The sequence below is a fragment of the Tursiops truncatus genome, chromosome 4 (assembly GCF_011762595.2).
Source record: "Tursiops truncatus isolate mTurTru1 chromosome 4, mTurTru1.mat.Y, whole genome shotgun sequence".
Taxonomy (NCBI): Eukaryota; Metazoa; Chordata; class Mammalia; order Artiodactyla; family Delphinidae; genus Tursiops; species Tursiops truncatus.
In genome coordinates, this window is record NC_047037.1 from 101,491,900 (window position 1) to 101,511,003 (window position 19,104).

Below are 19,104 nucleotides of genomic sequence, written 5' to 3' on the forward strand. Positions count from 1 at the left end.
GTAATTCAGGTGCAAGAAGATGAGCCTCATGTTGGGCAGGTGTAGGAGCTGTTCTGGTTTAAAAGCCTCACGTCCCACAGGAGCCTATACCTCTTCTAACAACTCCACAGGCACAGCTTCCAGGGTCCCCACAAGGGACATGCCCATTTACAAGAGTCACTGCACTCAGGCCCAAAGCATGGCATCCCCATCAGGTCTTTAGGGTTTATTTACTCTTTCTCGCAGTGCACATTCATTTTATCCATCAGGGTCATTTTTATCAAAAGCCTAGAAACAAAGTGACAATTTCTGTCAGGTTACCAGGGAAACAAATCAAGAGAACTGAAGGTGAAATTCTAATGCAGAGTAGGAAAACTTTCTCTAAACTCTTTGCTCAAAAGTATCTGTGTATACGTGTGTGTGTGTATACACACACACACATATTGTTGTTTTTCTGGTTGTCACTCCACTGTTAAAAACTTGTAACGGCTTCCCATCATCCACTAAATAAAGTTCAAACATCTAGCTTTAATTAAATGTCTGTAATAGTGAGACCTCAAGAGAATTGTTCAATTTTAACCACTAACTCAATTATTTCACCAAAATATTCTGTGCTCCACCAAACTTGACTGACTCGTCTATTTGTCAAACATACTATTTACCTCTCCTATAGTACTTAACATATTTTATGTCATAGCAGAGTCCATGTGCATTGCTTACCTTTGCCACTACCAGGGCTCCAAATTTCTATACAGAAGGAGCTCAAGAGATGGCATCAATTTTGTTGGTGGGGAAAGGAGTAGAAAATCACCTTAAAGCTGCATTTGTACAGGTAGTACATTCTTTTTTATTTAGTTTACACTGTTTTTTGGGGTGGTTTTTTGGAGGATTCACTAATGCAGCTTATGGATAGGTGTCTGAAAGCTCTGTCTTAGCCTGAAATCGCTAGAAAACAGTCTAAGACAAAAGTTTACATTATAGAAGGGGTACAGTCCCAGGGACACAAGAGTGAGAGAAAAAAAGGAAGTAAATCATGCAAGGAGGGAGCACAAATATAAGAGGGTTTGTAATAAAGCTAGCTACAGCTTCGCTCAGTCTCTCAGGATATGTCCATAGTCTGAAATTACGGACCCTTGTCAGAAACTGGCGTTTAGTGAAGTAGAGACGAAGAACAAATAATCTACTGGCTTCTTCCTGTATCCAGCCTCTCATTGGTTAAAGTCCATTCCAAGAATTGATAACTCCCACACACTTCAGGTTTGTGTTATCTGGCCCCTCCCAGCAAGTACTAAGGAAGCCAGAGAGTCCCGAGCCCAGGTGCAGCAAGCACTCAGGTGTGGCGACCTCTACTTGTCAGTTGGCACCCATCCAAAGGCATCCCCAATCTGTGGCAGTAGTAGCAATAGCAGCAGAAAACTGCAGGATGGCCTGAGCCTTTGCTAGGGTTTCTCCAGTGTGGAAACAATTCAAGTGGCTCAAGCCTTAAGGTGAAGGGTAGCAGGAAACGTGAAGCCAAACATATCTGTGATGGTGTGTAAACCAGGGCCATGACAACCCTCAAAGTCATACCCTGTCTCCACCCTGTCTGTCAATACTAAGGAGCCTCAAAGGAAAGAATCACATCTTAATTTCATTCCATTTCTCTCTTTTTCTGATTTAGATATTTTACATTCTACTTCTATTCTTTTAGTTGTAACCCTAGAGATTTTAACATGCATATGTAGAAGAAAAATCTAAATTAAGGCAATCGCCACCATTTTTCCTAAAAGATATAAGAATCTTATAACACTTCCTCCTAAATAAGATTCTACTGACATTGTGTATTTGGGATTTATTAGGGCTTACTTTTTGTTTTTTTTCAGTACGTGGGCCTCTCACTGTTGTGGCCTCTCCTGTTGCGGAGCACAGGCTCCGGACGCGCAGGCTCAGCGGCCATGGCTCACGGGCCCAGCTGCTCCGCGGCATGTAGGATCCTCCTGGACCGGGGCACGAACCTGTGTTCCCTGCATCGGCAGGCAGACTCTCAACCACTGAGCCACCAGGGAAGTCCTGGGCTTACATTTTTTAAGTGCATAAAATGTTATTATCATTGTCTTCCATAGTCAACGACTGTTAGATTTTCCCCATATATTTCCCAACTTCTTTGTTCTCCATTTCTTTTTGCATCTTCTATCTTCCATCTAGTATGGCTTTCCCTCTTCCTCTAGAATTGTTGGTGACAACCTTATACTCTTGTTCTCTCTTGGTCTAACAAAATGTCCATTTCACTTTTGCTCTTCAAGGATATTTTGGTAAACATATTTCTGAACTGACAGTCATCTTTTCTTAGCACATTGAAAACATCATTCCTCCGAAAGCTGGCTTCCATTATTACACTCAGAGGTCAATCCTCAGTCTAACTGTTGTCCTTTGAAGGTAAATAGTTTGTCCTCTCTGGCTGCTATTAAGATGGTTTTTTATTTCCAACGTTCTGCAACTTCATTGTAATGGTCTATACTGGCTTAGCTGTGGTTACAAATTTCAGAGGGTATGTCCATTCCTCCCCCACCACCAAAGTTGAAGACAGGCTTTCCTTTCAGTCCCTTGGAAAGGACAATTTCTTCCTAGTTTACCTTATTGGAGGGAATAGCATTTTGGAGTCTCAGCTTTATGTAAGTTAGTCTCCTAGTAGATGCTCTATTTGAGCAGGCTCTGTCTTCTTTTTTATTCCCACATGTTCATGAAGCACTAGAAATCAACGTGCAACTTTTTGGGGGAAGCAAATGCTCTCAAGTGAAAAGCCAGCTTCAATGCTCGATTTACCTCCTAGGTTCCCAATCTTTTAATTTTTGGCCACTGAGTATTTGCAGATCATTGACACATTTAAAAAGATTTTGTTTTTCTTTAATATTATATCCCATATTTTTAAGTTATTTTCAGCAGGAGAGTTGGCTAAAATACATAGTTTGTCATACCACAGGAAACAGAAGTCTTAGGTATCTCTATATCCTTCAGAGCTCTACACCTACCATCCAATGCCTCGCACATTGTATGTGTTCACTAAATGTGGCTGACTTGATGTGAAACATGACATTATAATAAAGAATATTCAAATTGCTAAACCTGAAAATCAGGGAAGCTTTTCATTAAATTGTAGCTTTAGTCAAGATTCTCAATTCAGCATTTAAAAATAACTCTCAGACGAAATATAACTTTATACTATATTATTGTTTGGTCTAGACATAGATTTTATTTGAAATAGGCTTAGATTGGTTAAACTTTTTAAAATATATAATGTAAGGCATCACAATCCAAGATTCATATATATACTAAGACACACTACATTGAGACAGAATTTCATGCTTAAATTGTCAAAAATAAACCAAATCTTTTTTTTTTCAGCTAAGTAGAAAAGAGGGTGAATTTAAAAAATTCTTGAAGAAGTCATTGTGGTTTTTCAGGAATAGCATTTTGGAGTCTTGGCTTTATGTTTTATTTTTTTACTACATGTTCCAAAATGGTCATTGCTAGTATGATTTCCAAAAAGAAGGTGCACCTAATGCAGGGAGTTCTAGGAGATGAGGGAGCAGGAAGGAGGGCAAAAGCAATTTCAGTAAAGAAAGAAGTCTTTCTAATCTTCTCTACCACCAAAGGCTAACTAGATGTAAAAAGAGTATTACTGACAGAAAAGAGAATTTCATGCCAGCCCTCAGCAAGAAAGTTGATGAAGCCACTCCATCAAGCTGGGTCATTCTTAATATGTTAATGCTTTCCTACTTAGAATTGTTTTCTCTTTTTCTATCAACACCAGGACATTATGAAGGCTATGCTGACAAAAGCAGAACAAAAAACAGTGGACAATCCCTCACTGTGCTAACAGGTGGGAGCAGCTGGACCAGAAGAGAAGTAGACTAATTTTTTTAATCATCCTAAAATACGAGCTTTTTAATCATTCAAAGCTGTGAGCCTCCTGGCCCAGAATAAAGGCCAGTACTGATCTAAAGAAATTCAGTGGATAAATGCACACTTAGTGCAGCCATCATTTTAAGCTTTGCTTATAAAAGCTTTTTTTAGATGGCTTCTGCATTCCAAATTCAAGCACTGTAGCTAACCTAATTTGGGCTTTGAGCATCAGCATGAAGACATCTGTACTTCTTAGTAAACCATTATCATTAGCCCTTCATAGATGAAAAGCTACTTTACTTGGAACACTGCCTGTAATTCATTGCCCTTGATGTAAGAACAGGACGATTCTTCTGCACTTCAAATTCCTAGAATATGTCTGTTTGCCTTTGGATTCCTAATCTGGAATTTCCTTACCATAAACATGTAAAACATTTATAGCCTACGAATGAGGATAATCTAGGATTAAAATGTCTTCTTTTCAAAATGGTACCCAAATTTGGCATTTCTCTTCCATCTTTCACAATACTAAAAATTCTATATTCAAAATTGATGCAACAAACAAAATAAGAGTACTGTCAAAGAACACACAGTGAAAGTAATAATAATCCTTATAACATGATTCCATAAAATTTCACTTTCAGCTCAAATTGTAAAATAAAATAACCTTACAAAATAAATAATCTCTTTCGTTGTGATTTCTCACAAAACAATACAGCAAGCTTCAATAATAGAGTTTTAACCACAATTTGAAAACACACAGTATGGTTTCACCTAAATATACAGTTAACTGATAAATTTGTACCAATGCCTGGTACAACTGGATTCACAGTTCTCATAAAAATGTTTGTAATCTATTTCAATAGGAATGCTATCAAAGGAAGATATAAAGTGGCAGTCCTCAAACTAGCATATGCATGCCCTGGGGATACATAACAACTGTTTAAGGGATAAGCAGGCTTAGATAGTTTCAAAAGAATTAATTTTCAGATCATCAACTTCTTAAAAAAGGAGAACACCTCTGGTCAGGGCTTCTCCTAGGATAACGGCCCTTCACCAACTTTACAAATGAGGAGCAAGCTTCCCACCCATCCCGTATCTTATTACAAGTTGTTCCAGGGCATAGAAACCTCCATAGCCCTCCAAACAAAGGCAGTTCAACACACTGTTGCTTTGGCTGAGATAGTGAACGCGTCTCCTAATTAGGCAACACAGCCTTTTTAAATTGAGATGGTTTCTAATCCTTTGCCTTCTTCAAAATCAAAAACAGACCTAAAGAGCGTTCACATAGTAAATGATTAAAGTAATGCTTGGTGAAAGATATCTATGTGATTTAGGGTTATAATTCAGGAGTTTAAAGAACTAGTGAGATTACTATAACACAATTCCCACCATCTTTTTATCTATGTGAACAGCATTTGCACTTATAAAAACAAAACCATCAAACAAACAAAAACCAGACAGAATTGATGCTGAGCCCTGTCTTATCTAACCATAAGTAATTTTCATTCAGGGAAACCTAAAGTAATAGTTTAAACGTCCCATCGTCTCATTAAGAAAATATAATGAATGCATTACTTTTAACAAATATATATAAAAACGCATATTACATACAGTTCATCATTTTTGTACTACTAATAATAGTAATGATAAGTCATTTCAGAAGAACTTTTAAAATCTTTAGAATTGCACTGTCCAATACTACATCCACTTGCCACATGAGGCTAGGAGCACTTGAAACGTGGCTAGTCCAAACTGAAATGTGCTATAAGTGTAAAATGCACACCAATTTCGAAGACTTTGTAAGAAAATGAGAATACAAAATATCTCATTAATAATTTTTATTTTGATTACATGTTCAAATAATACTGTGGACTTATTGGGTTACAATGTATTATTAAAATTAATTTCACTTGTTTCTATTTTTAATGAGATTGCTCAAAAATGTTCAATTATATATGTACTTCATGTTATATTTCTATTGGACAGAACTCTCTTAGAACCTTATGGTCCAATGATACAAAAATTGATTTTAAATGTATATGTTTTTAAATGTATATTGTTTTAAATGTATATGTTTTTGTTGCACAGAAGTATGACAAGGATATCAATACAAGACTCTCAAATGTAAAAGTAACAATAAAATTTTAAAAATCTTTGTCATTAGCTTATCAGCTAATGACATTATCTGATAGATTTGTGTTCACAAAATGTTGTAGTTTTGTTCCCAATTACCTGCCAATTAAGTAGCTGGAAAAAAAATGTTATTTACACTATTTCCTCAGCTAGTATTTCCATTCTTTTCCACACTATCCTGGATTTTAGGCTTTCAAAGTCTGCAAACTCAGTCTTACATTTCTCCCCGCATACTTTAAAAGTATTTTGTAACATGTGGATATTTAAAAGTTGTCAGTTATGAAAAGAAAAGTACATTACCTGGATAAGCACACTGTAGCAGAGCTATCGATTTGCCTCCAGGGCCAGCACACAGATCCAGAACCTTTTCCCCATCCCTCAATTCCAGAGCCAGTACTGGGAGAAGAGAGGCAGCATTCAGGAGATAGTATTTTTTTAGGTTTCCAGTTTGGTGTCTTTCTGAAGGCATTCTGTGTGGAGTTCTGCTAAGGTAACATTTCATTGATTTAGGATAGTAGGGTAAAGATCCTTGAAAGAGTGAGTGATAGCCCTTCAAATGTAAATCCTTTTCCAGTTCAAAAGGATAATTGAATCGGTTAAGAAGCACAGCATATTGCCAACATGATGGAGATGTTAGTATATCCCTAGAGAGAAAAAGAAAAACAGAGGGATATTAATATTATACACAGCAATACAATCTTATAGTACTAAGTGAGGGAATGTGGTCCTAGTTTTACACTTTACTTACCTGTGATTTTCAGAGCCAGGAGTTAGTATTACAGACTTTTTCTTTTGCCTCAGGCTCCCATATTGCTCAACCCAGTACTGTTATGTTCCTGTCTATGTTTAAAACTTTGATATTTTGTTCATCGTGGGTTTTTTCTTTTGTATCAGTTTTGGTCATTAAAATAGTATTTACCTCGGTTACAAAGTTTTAGGGGCTCTGCACCAAAGAGGAATGCCTCACTTGCCTCAGTCTAGTCCCTCCCTGCAGATTATCTTGCCAAAAAAACATGGCCTGTCTTTAACATACCTCGAAATCCATCAAAATAGATTTTAGTCTATCACTCTTTGCGCAAGGAAGAGTTTTTCTTGGAGACAAAATTTAAAACCTGAGTCTATTAATATTAAAGGGAAAAGTACTATCATTAAAGGGTGTTTAAAGGAATGAGTGTTCAAGTTTTCCTCTGATGAGGATAAAAGTATGGAAAGCTAACTACAGTGAACACTACAGTAACAGAGTTAATGAGGCAATCAGTGAATCAGATGATACAAAACCAAGGATGGTTTAAAAATCACTCATGGATTGACGGTGCAGGCTTTCCCTGCCCCCACCTCTCCAACAGACTTACCTTCCTCATTTTTTACTTGGTCCAACAGTTAGATCTGTTGACAATCACAAGCTCACATCAACTGACAAATGATACAGCAGAAAATATTTATTTACAAGCTGACCTTTCTAGCTGAGTTATTTGGGAGCCTCATTAACCACAGTCAATTAAGTAAATTCCAGCTGCTACTCACCCTGGTGTGGCCTATGTGAAGAATGGCTGAATTGAAATGTAACACCTGCGACGCTGGATGTGTGCCATGTGAATTTCAGTTGAGGCTAACATGTGAAATTGCTCTTTTCACTGCCTCTTACTATGATGGTGCATCACAGAAGCCCAGTGTTTCAGCTATACCGGAGGATGACAATCTCTTTAAAAACATGCTTCACAAACTTTAGCGGGCATGAAGTGCCTGTAAGAGACGGCTGGGCCCCACCTGGGGCTTCTGTAGGTCTGAGGTAGAGCCTAAGAATTTGCATTTCTAGCAAGTTCTTGGGTGATACTGATGCGCTGATCCCCAGGACCACACTTTGGGAACCAATGCATTACACTGGACCCTAAAAGGAAATCTATGAACGCCACGGTTGTAAACCTTATGTCAGTCCATCCTAATCTTACCCTCCAAACTGGATGAATATCTATCCAGAGTTTTGAGTCATGTAGTAACAGGGAAATAATGCTCAGAAACATAATTTTATTAATACAGACTAAAGTGGCTTGGCTTTAAATCATGTGTCCATCCCTTAGCTAACAAGGGCTAGACACTTTCAATTGGCTTTATATACTTTCAATTGGTTAATATCTGGCAGGGCAAATCTCCATCCTTTTTTCTTTTTTTCTTCACAACTTCCAAAGCTATCTTAGAATGTTTATTGTTTCAGATGAACATGAGAATCAATTGGTCAATTAAAAATATTTTATAAAATATTTGTATAGATAAGTAGATAGATAATAACTTTGACTAGGATTATATTAAATGCACTAAATTTGGGGAGAATTAACATTTTATTGTAGTCACTCTTTCCAACTTTCACCACAATATGTTTCTCCATTTATTCACATTTCCTTTCAGATCCCTTAGTAAAGATTATTAATCTTGCATATTTCACTTGACCTTACTGTATAAAAGGATTGTTAGTTTAGGAATACTACTGATTATTGTACATTATCCAATATGTTAAATCTTGAAGGATGAGGAGGAATTAGCCACAGGATGAAATGAAAATACAAATTCCAGGGCAAAGGCCATAGCGGCCATAGCACGTGTACAGGCACAAAGGTATGACGGACAGTGCATCTGGGGAATTAAAAGTAGTTTAATGTGGCAGAAGGTTATATGGGTCAAGTATAAGATGATAAAGTTTTAAAATATTACCTTATAAATTTAAAATTCTTATAAATGAGAAGTCATTGAAAGACTCTGGGGGGGGGAGCCTTGTTAGATTTAAAAACATGTACTTATGGCAGAGTGAGGCAGGAATCTTCAGAAATTATTCTATCTCATTCTTCAACAACTAGATAAAATAAGCCCTTGCTCAGAACAAATAAATTTTCTGATCCCTCTTCACCTACACCCAGCCTACTGAACTACCTGAATTTCCTGGAGCAAGTTTTCTTTAGCCTTTAACAGTCTCAGCATAGACTGTTCCCTCTGCCTAGAATGACCTTTCCTCTCTCACCCCCTTCAGCCAGACTTAACTCTCCTACTTGCTATTCATGGGGCAGTTTAGGCTTTATCTCCCCAGGGAAGCCTCTCTATCTACCACCCAATCCACCCACTCCATCTCACCCTGATAATATCAATAATAATAAAAATTACTGATCAGATGCTTACTATGTGCTTTTTGCATGCTTACCTCATTTCACCATCACAACAACCGTGAGGGGCAGCTATTATGCTCATTTTAGAGGTCAAGCTAACTGAGGCTTTCAGAGATTTGGCAACTTACCCAAGGTCACATCACTGTTTAAAGAGAAGTCCCTGATTCAAAATCCGCTGGCTTTAAAGCCTAATAGGAGTGTGAGGCCCTGGTACTGTAGCACAAGTGGTATATGACAGGAAGGAGAAGAGAATTTCTACTCCAACCCTCACCTAGTGCCAGTGGCCCCATTCTTTCTGAAGGTTGACATACGCAGCCCTTGGGAACGAGCTGCAACGGGATCAATGCAATGAAGTGACTGCTAAGGCTGCTCGGGCTGGTACTTTCCAGCCCGGAGAAAGCAAAGCTGTGTATTAACGTGGGTCTCAGCACCCACCTGCCAGTAACCTCGTCTTCCCCCAACACACACACACACACCCTCCAGCGCCTGCATTGGTGGGATGCCCTGATGCTGGTGGCTACTCACTTCAAAAGCTCTGATGGATGGGCAAGTAGCCCAGCAGACAGTGGAGGGAGCACATATTAGAAGACTCAAGAAGACACTGGCCAGGCGCCACACTCCAGGTCTCCTCTCAAGATTCATGAGGAGGAGTCTGAAGCTGCGTCACTTAATAAACTTCAAGGCCAGAAGTGCAAGCACACCATCAGTCAGCAGAACGGGGACCTAGAAGATCAGTGACCTGCAAATATTTTGCTAATACTTCCACTGATACCATTTTGAAAACAACTATGTACCCTCTGGAACATTTTAAGTTGACATCAAAATCTTCACCATATGTTTAAGGATGTAATTTCCAGCATACTGTAAAAATTGACATTTTAAAAGACAAATTATACTACTTTTTAAAATCTATCCAGTGGAACCTAAATACCAGAGTGATTTTGAAACCCAGCACTGTCCATTTAAAAATTCATGGACTGACTCTTCTTGAACAGGTGGAAATTTTACACTGTTCCTTTCCCTTTTATTTACATTTTATTTCCCCATATAACTTTATCCTAATACATTTTTGTGCTTTTAATCTTTATTACCCTATCATATTTCTCTCTCTCTCTCTCTCTCTCTCTCTCTCTCACACACACACACACACACACACACACACACACACACACACACACGTGTATATACTAAATTTGTTTTCACTGTAGCCTTAAAGCTCTGTGTTTTATGGTAACTTCTGCATTAGTCACCAATAAAATTACTAGTACAAAATTGATCAAAATAACTTATAGATTTGATAATCTATAAATAATTTGATAATTAAACATAAAAATTCATAGGAAATTTTTTTTTTTTTTTTTTTTGCGGTACGCGGGCCTCTCACTGTTGTGGCCTCTCCCGTTGCGGAGCAACAGGCTCTGGACGCGCAGGCTCAGCGGCCATGGCTCACGGGCGCAGCCGCTCCACGGCATGTGGGATATTCCCGGACTGGGGCACGAACCCGTGTCCCCTGCATCAGCAGGTGGACTCTCAACCACTGCACCACCAGGGAAACCCCATAGGAAATGAATCTCTTAATGAAATGAGCTTTTTCTCCCTCATACATCCAGCAATGAATACTACCTAGTGCTATAATGATCAGGGTTCAACATCAATTCCTATTTTGAGTTTCTAGAAGGGGTGAGAAAAACCTTCACTTAAATAAGTAGGTGAGAATTAAATATATTTTGTTAAAACAATGTCTCCGTTTTGTTATAATTCTGAGTTATGATCTCAAAACACTAAATGACATATCTTCAAAAATATTTTAAATAATCTGTTGGCTGACAAATCAATTGGAGGTCCTTTACTTATGCTGAAAGCAAAACTTGGAGACCATCTGACCTGTCAAAGAATTTGGTAGTCCTTAGTCATTTACAATTATAGTCCAATAGTCTCTGGCAGGGGGAGTTCTGACACCCTGGAGGAATGCAGTGTGGAAGATTCAGGATGGTGAAAGTGTGACCCTTCTTGTAAAGTGGGACAAAGACAATGTAGAAGGGCAGGTTAGTAAAGGGGAATAAGTACCCCCTCAAGCAACAGGGGAGCGGAGTAATCTCCTGAAAAAGCATACATGAATGCCGAGGATCTGGAATTTGATTGCTATAACATGCCTGTGCTCACATATCCCTTGAAAATTGCATAATATATTATTTGGACAATGTTTGTTATATGATAACATGATTTTCAACTTTGCTGTGATTTTCTTTTCTCTTACTATTCTATACTCCATTCTACCTTCCTAACTAATGATGAGGATGAAATATTATCTTATCTACACGTCACTAAGCACAACTGCTTAGTTCTGTATAAATGCACAGATTACAGAACCCACTAAACATTCATGGTTAAAATACAGAAATCCCTCTTGTTTTATTGCTATTATTACCCACTAGAGGGCGCTCATTCAATCATTTTAAAAGTCTGGTTTAGAAATCAAGAGTAAACCAACTCACGGAAGTGCATCAAGGTATGTTTTCATGCCATTTTATTTCTATTCTTCAGAGTGTCTAATAATGAGCTGATTGCCTCCTACTCTTCTTGACATTGTTTCCTTGGGCAACATCACGTTGCCCAAGCTCCCAGACTTTTAGGCAGAGCATTCCAACGGCTTAGAGATCACCTCCAAGGAGCTGAGGGCAAATGTCAGACCTATCTCTGAATAAGGTTCATTCTTCACTAAAAGGTAGTAAAAGTGTGGAGGAGGAAAAAGGAAACTGATTGATAGTGATGCCTTCAACTGAGATAGAATATGCAAGCAGCAAATGGCAACATAGGTTTGGTAAGGGAAAATAATAATCTGCTTTTGAGTTTGCCTGGTACGAAACTAAGTAAAGTTATCAGAAAACACTTAAGCTTGGCAAGGGCTGCATCACCTGAGATGACAGCACACTGAGGGAAGTTTAGAGTCATGCCATGAATGGGCTCACCTTAAGGAGAACATGTAGGTAACAAGTAGGACAAAAATTGAATCCGGGTAAACTCCCAACTTCAAAGGGCTGCTAAGAGTGTGATGGCAAGAAGTTTTTACAAAACGATAAAATTAAAATAAACACTAAACCTACCCCACTACTACAGAAAACTAAAACTACTGAGTAAATTATTAGCTTTCTAGATAGCACAAAAATGCACTCACCTTTCCCTGGAAGTACATAGACTCTGCAAGCACAAGACTACGTCTTGCAAATAAATAGTTAAAAAACAAAAGTACTTCTGTTCTTATTTCTCCATGCCATCCTCCATGCTCAGACTACTTGCTAAGCTGAGAAAGCCTTTATTCTGCCTATGGCAAATTTAGCACATGTTTATGCAAAACTTAAAGTACCATGAAAACCCAACAAAAAGGTAGATGAAGCAGAAGGCATGGCTAATTAAATAGACTGCTCGTTTTGTTTAGGGTTAAATAATAATTTATAAATCTGTCTGAGCACAGTAAATAGAAAAATAACTCATTACAGGGTCTGAGCAGCCAGATAAAGTCTGAGACAATAGACCTCTTGAAATTTTTTTTTTTAAATCATCCATTTATGCCTAATTACATCCCAGGTATGAGAGGCATATAGAATAGGGGTTAGCCGTGGGAGTTCATGAACGAGAGAGCCTGGGCACAAATCCCAGTTCTGCCACTTACTAGCTGAGTGAACTTGGGCAAATTACTTAAAGTCTGTGCAGTTCCCTCAGGTGAGAAGTGGGAAACAAACTTCAGAGGTTTGTTCTAAGGGTCAAAAAAAGTCAGTATTGCCTGGCACATAATAAGCATTCCATAGGTGTTTGGTTATTTGGCTATTCTATCTGAGTAACTCTGCATACTGAAAACCTCATGAATTAATTACACGCTTCACTATTCATTCCTTTCTTCTCTGTGAAAGAAGACACCCATTTAAAAATCTAGTTTTGAAATAAAACTACAACTATAAACTACATTTTCACGTTACAGTATTTACAAGTTTCTAAAACAGTTTGTCTAAAATTATTTCAGAACCACTTCATACTTTATTAAATCACCAAGACCTGGTTTCTCCTCAGGTCTCTGCTGGCACCATCAGGCTTTGTTAGGTAAGACTAGGTACTCCTGCCTATTTCTATTGGGATATTTATGGAATTAGCAGTTTATATAGTTTTAATCATGCGCCTCCTCCTCCATGAACAGACTGTCTGAAAACTGGTCCTGGGGACTGTCTTGCTCTTTGCTCTTTGTATTTCACAGTGTATGGTATACTGTATCAGGCATTCAGTGTAAAGAACCCATAGAGCAACATACTGACCAAACACAAAACTCACTAAACATACAAATCGAACTTCTCTCACATCTAGGCATTAAATATTTCTCATTTCTGTTTTCTATAATACATTTAACTCATTTGTGTGTGTGTGTGCGTGTGTGTGTGCGTGTGTGTGTGTGTGTGTGCGCGCACAGGCATGTGTGTTCAAAACACAGCCAGCTATAGATATGGGGAAGAAATGTGATTACCAAATAAAGTGACTTCAGCTGAGATAAAGCAGTGTTGGCTTTAAAGACTTGTTGCATTATCTCCTGAATTCCAGAAACTAGTTAAATATCCTCAAAATTTTTCTTTCAGATTTTTCTGTTACAGTATAATTAATTTTGTCAAACTGGTGGGCAGTCCTGTTTCAAAGATCAAAGCAATTTCTTAAGGCAAGGGCATACCAACTTTTGCTTATAACAAAATTATCACTACAAAGTTTTCTTTCTACCCTTTCCATTTTCCCATGAGCCAATCTACTTCTTCCTCCTTCTCCCTTCTGAAGCCTCAGCAGGAAATGGAAACCAGGTTTAGATTCCTTTATCTTTTATCTTCACAGCACCCCTCCCCCAGATGGGTTTATTTCTTGTTCTATCATAAAGCATCAAGAGATGAATTATACTAACCTTACTGTATGCCAGGCATCTCCAAGTTCTCTGGAATATTCCTTTTCAAAATGATCCAATACAACTTTGCAAATCTGTTTTGCAACCTTCCTCTCTGATTTTGCTTTCAGCTATGATGATAAGAAAAGGTTGCTGACACACTCTGATGTTACCAATTTACTGAACTTCAACATTATCAGTACAGTCTTTTTTCTTAAGATAACAACACTTTTTTCCCCCTGATAATTACTAGTTCTTACAACAGGAGTTGTACCTCACACATAACAAAACTGTATTGATTATCTACTTATGAAAAAAAGGTTTCTCCAAATGATTATTGCGCAAATGTAAAGCAAAGGGTAAAGCAGAATTGCGGTGTTAACACAAGAATGTGTGTCAAAGGAACAAAATTAATTTAAATAAGCCACTCTATATGTTAACATTAGGGGAACTGGGTGAAATGGGCACAGGAAGTCTTTATTATCTTTGTAATTTTTTTGGAAATGTAAAATTATTCCAAAATAAAATGTATTTAGAAGAAAAGTCACTCTAGTTTCCTGTGGAAACGTCCTTGCAGTTCTATTTCATTTACTAATCCAAGAAAAGTTTACCTATGTAACAGATATCCTTTAAGCTCCCAGGACAGTACAGAGTCTCAGCCCTCCAAGAGCTTGCATTGTGCTCAAAGCTGAAAGGAGTGGATATTAAAGTCTGCAGGCGGGACTGCAGACAGGTTATTTGAGGCGGATGTGAGTCTTGGGAGAAAACGACAGAGAACGCTCACGAACGAGCGTCAAAACACTCGGCATTATTCTAGACCTTTGGAATGAAGCCAGAGAAACCCAGAGATCACATCCACATCCCAGCCCCCTCCCTCGCCACGCCGTCAGTCGATAAAGTTTCTGGTTCAGTCACAGACACCCGGCTGGATCCCAGCCCTCACCCGGGTCAACATCACTCCGTCAGTAGAGATCAAACAAGAAGTCAAGACCACCGGGCACTTTAAGCTTGCAGGGAACCAAGAGCTCCGCCTGTCTCCCGAGTTTCGCCGGAATTCTCTCCCGTCCCTCAGTTTTCCGGTTCAACTTCTCGCGAGATTCTGCTTTGCCTGAGTTATCGAAATCTCGCCAAAAACCCTAGGTCCCGCGAGAGGCAAGCGCAAAGTTACTTCTGCCGGTGGCTGAAGCAGGCGGTGCCTACCTGCTCCGGGGGCGTGGCTGGAGCCCGTGGGCGGAGCCTTGGGCAGCCTGTCTTCAGAAAGTCGCGCCTCACGCTGAACAGTCTCTCAGTGCTGTGTGCTTGAGGCTCAGTAAAAGGATGGAAGTGTTTGTCACTATTAGGTACGTTGTATGATCGTTGTTCTAAGATGTTCTCAGAGGCGAAGCTAGTTACTGTTAATCTACCAAATCCGAAGACCCCCGTTATCCCAGATATTCAGGACTCAAGATAAAAGAACGGATATGATGAAAAAGATATTGTCACGCATTTCCTAGAAATGGCCCATTGGGATAATATCTCTCTTTTAATGGGGAGCGTTAAAGGATTAAATTGATTGAAATACACAGGTAAAGCGTCTAGCATAGAGACTAGGGAATAGTAAATGCCCAAATGTTAGCTGCTACTGTGTATTATTTTCACTATCTTGATCTTCGTGATTATCATCAAGTTCTGATACCAAATGCCTGACGACCAAAATGACCTTACATCCTACACCCTAAAAAATGACCCTCCTCACCCACCTTTACTAGGGGAAGTGTTACTGGTTCTCAGGAAAGTAGTCCCTAATATTTAATGCCCATCATAATTTTGAGACCCTTGATGCTCCAAATATCAGTATAGTGTATAATATAGGTGCAAATCTTAGGACCATGTAAAAAGATAAATTTCATTATCCCAAATGTGATTTGAAGCTTAATATATTTATTTATTTAAACAGGTTACCCAATAATCTAAAAATGAATTTAGATTTGGTGGAAAAGAAAATACAGTACAAAGGAGTGAGATGATTAAATGCAGTACTTCGTTGAAAGTTTAAGGAAAAGTCATTAGTCTACCTTTTAGCCTCAGAGATTTTATATACTTTATTTTTTTCTGTACTCATTAGATTGCTGCATTTAGTGAATCAATGTGGTAGTATATTTGCAATGTAGACATATAAAAAACTTTAAAGGAGGTAGTAGAAATCATATTTACTATCTTTCTATTAGGGAAAGGGGATATGTTATGCTTGGAAAGCGGTCATATTTGTTCTTTTATATCGTTTTGTGACTTCTTTAGCACATTTCTGTTTTCTGAATTTTAAATAAACTAATGCTTATTGAAGAAAAAAAATTTTAAGCCTATGAGAATGAAAATCATGCATAATGCCACTAGAGATAATCACTATTAACATTTTGGTGTGTTTCTCTAATTTTATGCATTTTCAAGTTTGATAAGACTATGTATAATGTATCCTCTGTTTTTATAAGCATTTTCTTTTATTAAAAATTCTTCATATACAGTACATAATTTCTAGAAGTTGCATAGTAGTTGAAAGTATGGAGGTTAACATACTTACTAGCTATCCTATTATTGATAGACATTTTTGCTCATGAATCTTTGCATGTCTGATAATCTTATAATTTTTAATTATGTCCTTAGTCTGGGTAGGTTTTCAAATCTTATTAGTTATTTTATTTCTGTTGTAAATTACCTGCTCATATCCACTTATCTAGAGCTGTCAGTGCTATTTATATTTGAGATGTTAACCATATCACATTTTCAACTACTTTGCCGATTTTTCTTACAATCATTTGATTTTAAATGTGAAAATAGGGCTTCCCTGGTGGCGCACTGGTTAAGAATCCGCCTGCCAATGCAGGGGACATGGGTTCGAGCCTTGGTCCGGGAAGATCCCACATGCTGCAGAGCAACTAAGCCCATACACCACAACTACTGAGCCTCCACTCTAGAGCCCGCAAGCCACAACTACTGAAGGCTGAGTGCCACAATTACTGAAGCACGCACGCCTAGAGCCTGTGCTCCTCAATGAGAAGCCATCGTAATGAGAAGCCCGCGCACCTCAATGAAGAGTAGCCGCTGCTCGCTGCAACTAGAGAAAGCCCACGCACAGCAACAAAGACCCAACGCAGCCAAAAATAAATAAATAAAATCAGTAAATTTTTTTTAAATGTGAAAATATTTAAAATTTTTATGCGATCAATTGTTTGAGTTTGTGATTCCATTGCTTGGAAATTTCTTCCCACAGAGGGGAGCTACTTCTTTTTCTTTCTCCCTTTTTTCTTTAGTTTGATCTTTCTCATTTCACCTTCTAATCTATCTAAAATCAGTATCAGTGTATCATGAGAATATTAATGGATTTCCCCTAACCGACACCAAATAGCTACTGAAGAATAAACAAGGTTCCACACTGAGTGTTAAGGAACTGCTTTACAAGCAGCTCATATAGCTCAATATCAAAAAAACAAACAACCCAATCAAAAAATGGGCAGAAGACCTAAATAGACAATTCTCCAAAGAAGACATACAGATGGCCAAAAGGCACATGAAAAGCTGCTCAACATCACTAATTATTAGAGAAATGCAAATCAAAGCTACAATGAGGTATCACCTCACACCGGTAAGAATGGCCATCATCAAAAAATCTATAAACAAATGCTGGAGAGGGTGTGGAGAAAAGGGAACCCTCCTACACTGTTGGTGGGAATGTAAATTGATACAGCCACTATGGAGAACAGTATGGAGGTTCCTTAAAAAACTAAAAGTAGAATTACCATATGACCCAGTAACCTCACTACTGGGCATATACCCAGAGAAAACCATAATTCAAAAAAACACATGCACCCCAATGTTCATAGCAGCACTATTTACAATAGCCAGGACATGGAAGCAACCTAAATATCCATCAACAGAGGAATGGCTATAGAAGATGTGGTACATATATACAATGGAATATTACTCAGCCATAAAAAGGAACGGAATTGGATCATTTGTAGAGACGTGGATGGACCCAGAGAGTGTCATTCAGAGTGAAGTAAGTCAGGAAGAGAAAAGCAAATATTGTATAATAACGCATATATGGGGAATCTAGAAAAATGGTATAGATCAGGGGTCCCCAACGCCCGGGCCACAGACAGGTACCGGTCCTCAGCCTGTTAGGAATCAGGCCACACAGCAGGAGGTGAGAGGTGGGCAAGCCGTGGAAAAATTGTCTTCCATGAAACCGGTCCCTGGTGCCAAAAAGTTTGGGGACCACTGGTATAGATGATCTTATTTGCAAAGCAAAAATAGAGACATAGACGTAGAGAACAAATGTATGGATACCAAGGGGGAAAGGAGTGGGGAGGGAGGAATTGGGAGATTGGGATTGACACGTATAATTTATTGACACTATGTATAAAATAGACAACTGGGCTTCCCTGGTGGCGCAGTGGTTGAGAGTCCGCCTGGCGATGCAGGGGACACGGGTTCGTGCCCAGCTCCGGGAAGATCCCACATGCCGCGGAGCGGCTAGGACCGTGAGCCATGGCCACTGAGCCTGCGCATCCGGAGCCTGTGCTCTGCAACGGCAGAGGCCACAACAGTGAGAGGCCCGCGTACCGCAAAAAAAAAAAAAAAAAAAAAAAGACTACTGATGGGAACATACTTTATAGCACAGGGAACTCTACCTAATACACTGTAGTAACCCAAATGGGAGAGAAGTCCAAAAGGGAGGGGATATCCGTATGTGTACTCATTTTGCTGTGCAGTGGAAGCTAACACAACATTGTAAAGCAACCATACTCCAAAAAAATTAATAAAAATAAATACTATGTAATATTTTTAAAAAAATAGAAATGGCTAGAGGCAGGCTTGTTTTTGCAGACATGAGATAAATTAAGTTGACACAACTACCAGAAATTGTACTAGGGTTTTAAAATTATTATTGTTATTATTATTGTTATTATTTTTAAAGACTGAGGCAGCTTAAGAATATAAGGGCTTACTGCTATGCAGGAAAATAATTTTTACATACCTAAGCAATTTTATTGTGAAGTCATTTGATAT

The 19,104-nt window shown here is 38.5% G+C and overlaps 1 protein-coding gene across 4 annotated transcripts in view; it reads right to left on the minus strand.

The window, feature by feature from the left end:
- Window positions 1-15,137, minus strand: part of NSUN3 (NOP2/Sun RNA methyltransferase 3) — a 49,771-nt gene extending 34,634 nt beyond the window's left edge. For all 4 annotated transcript variants that reach the window (XM_019923189.3, XM_073804371.1, XM_073804372.1 and 1 more), the window contains exons 1-3: window positions 15,002-15,137; window positions 14,080-14,189; window positions 6,298-6,641 (exon numbers count right to left, since the gene is read on the minus strand). In XM_019923189.3, the coding sequence (XP_019778748.1) occupies window positions 6,298-6,641; window positions 14,080-14,189; window positions 15,002-15,013 (466 nt within the window). In that variant the 5' untranslated portion in view covers window positions 15,014-15,137. The remainder of the gene's footprint in view (window positions 1-6,297; window positions 6,642-14,079; window positions 14,190-15,001) is intronic.
- Window positions 15,138-19,104: the final 3,967 nt, after the last annotated feature.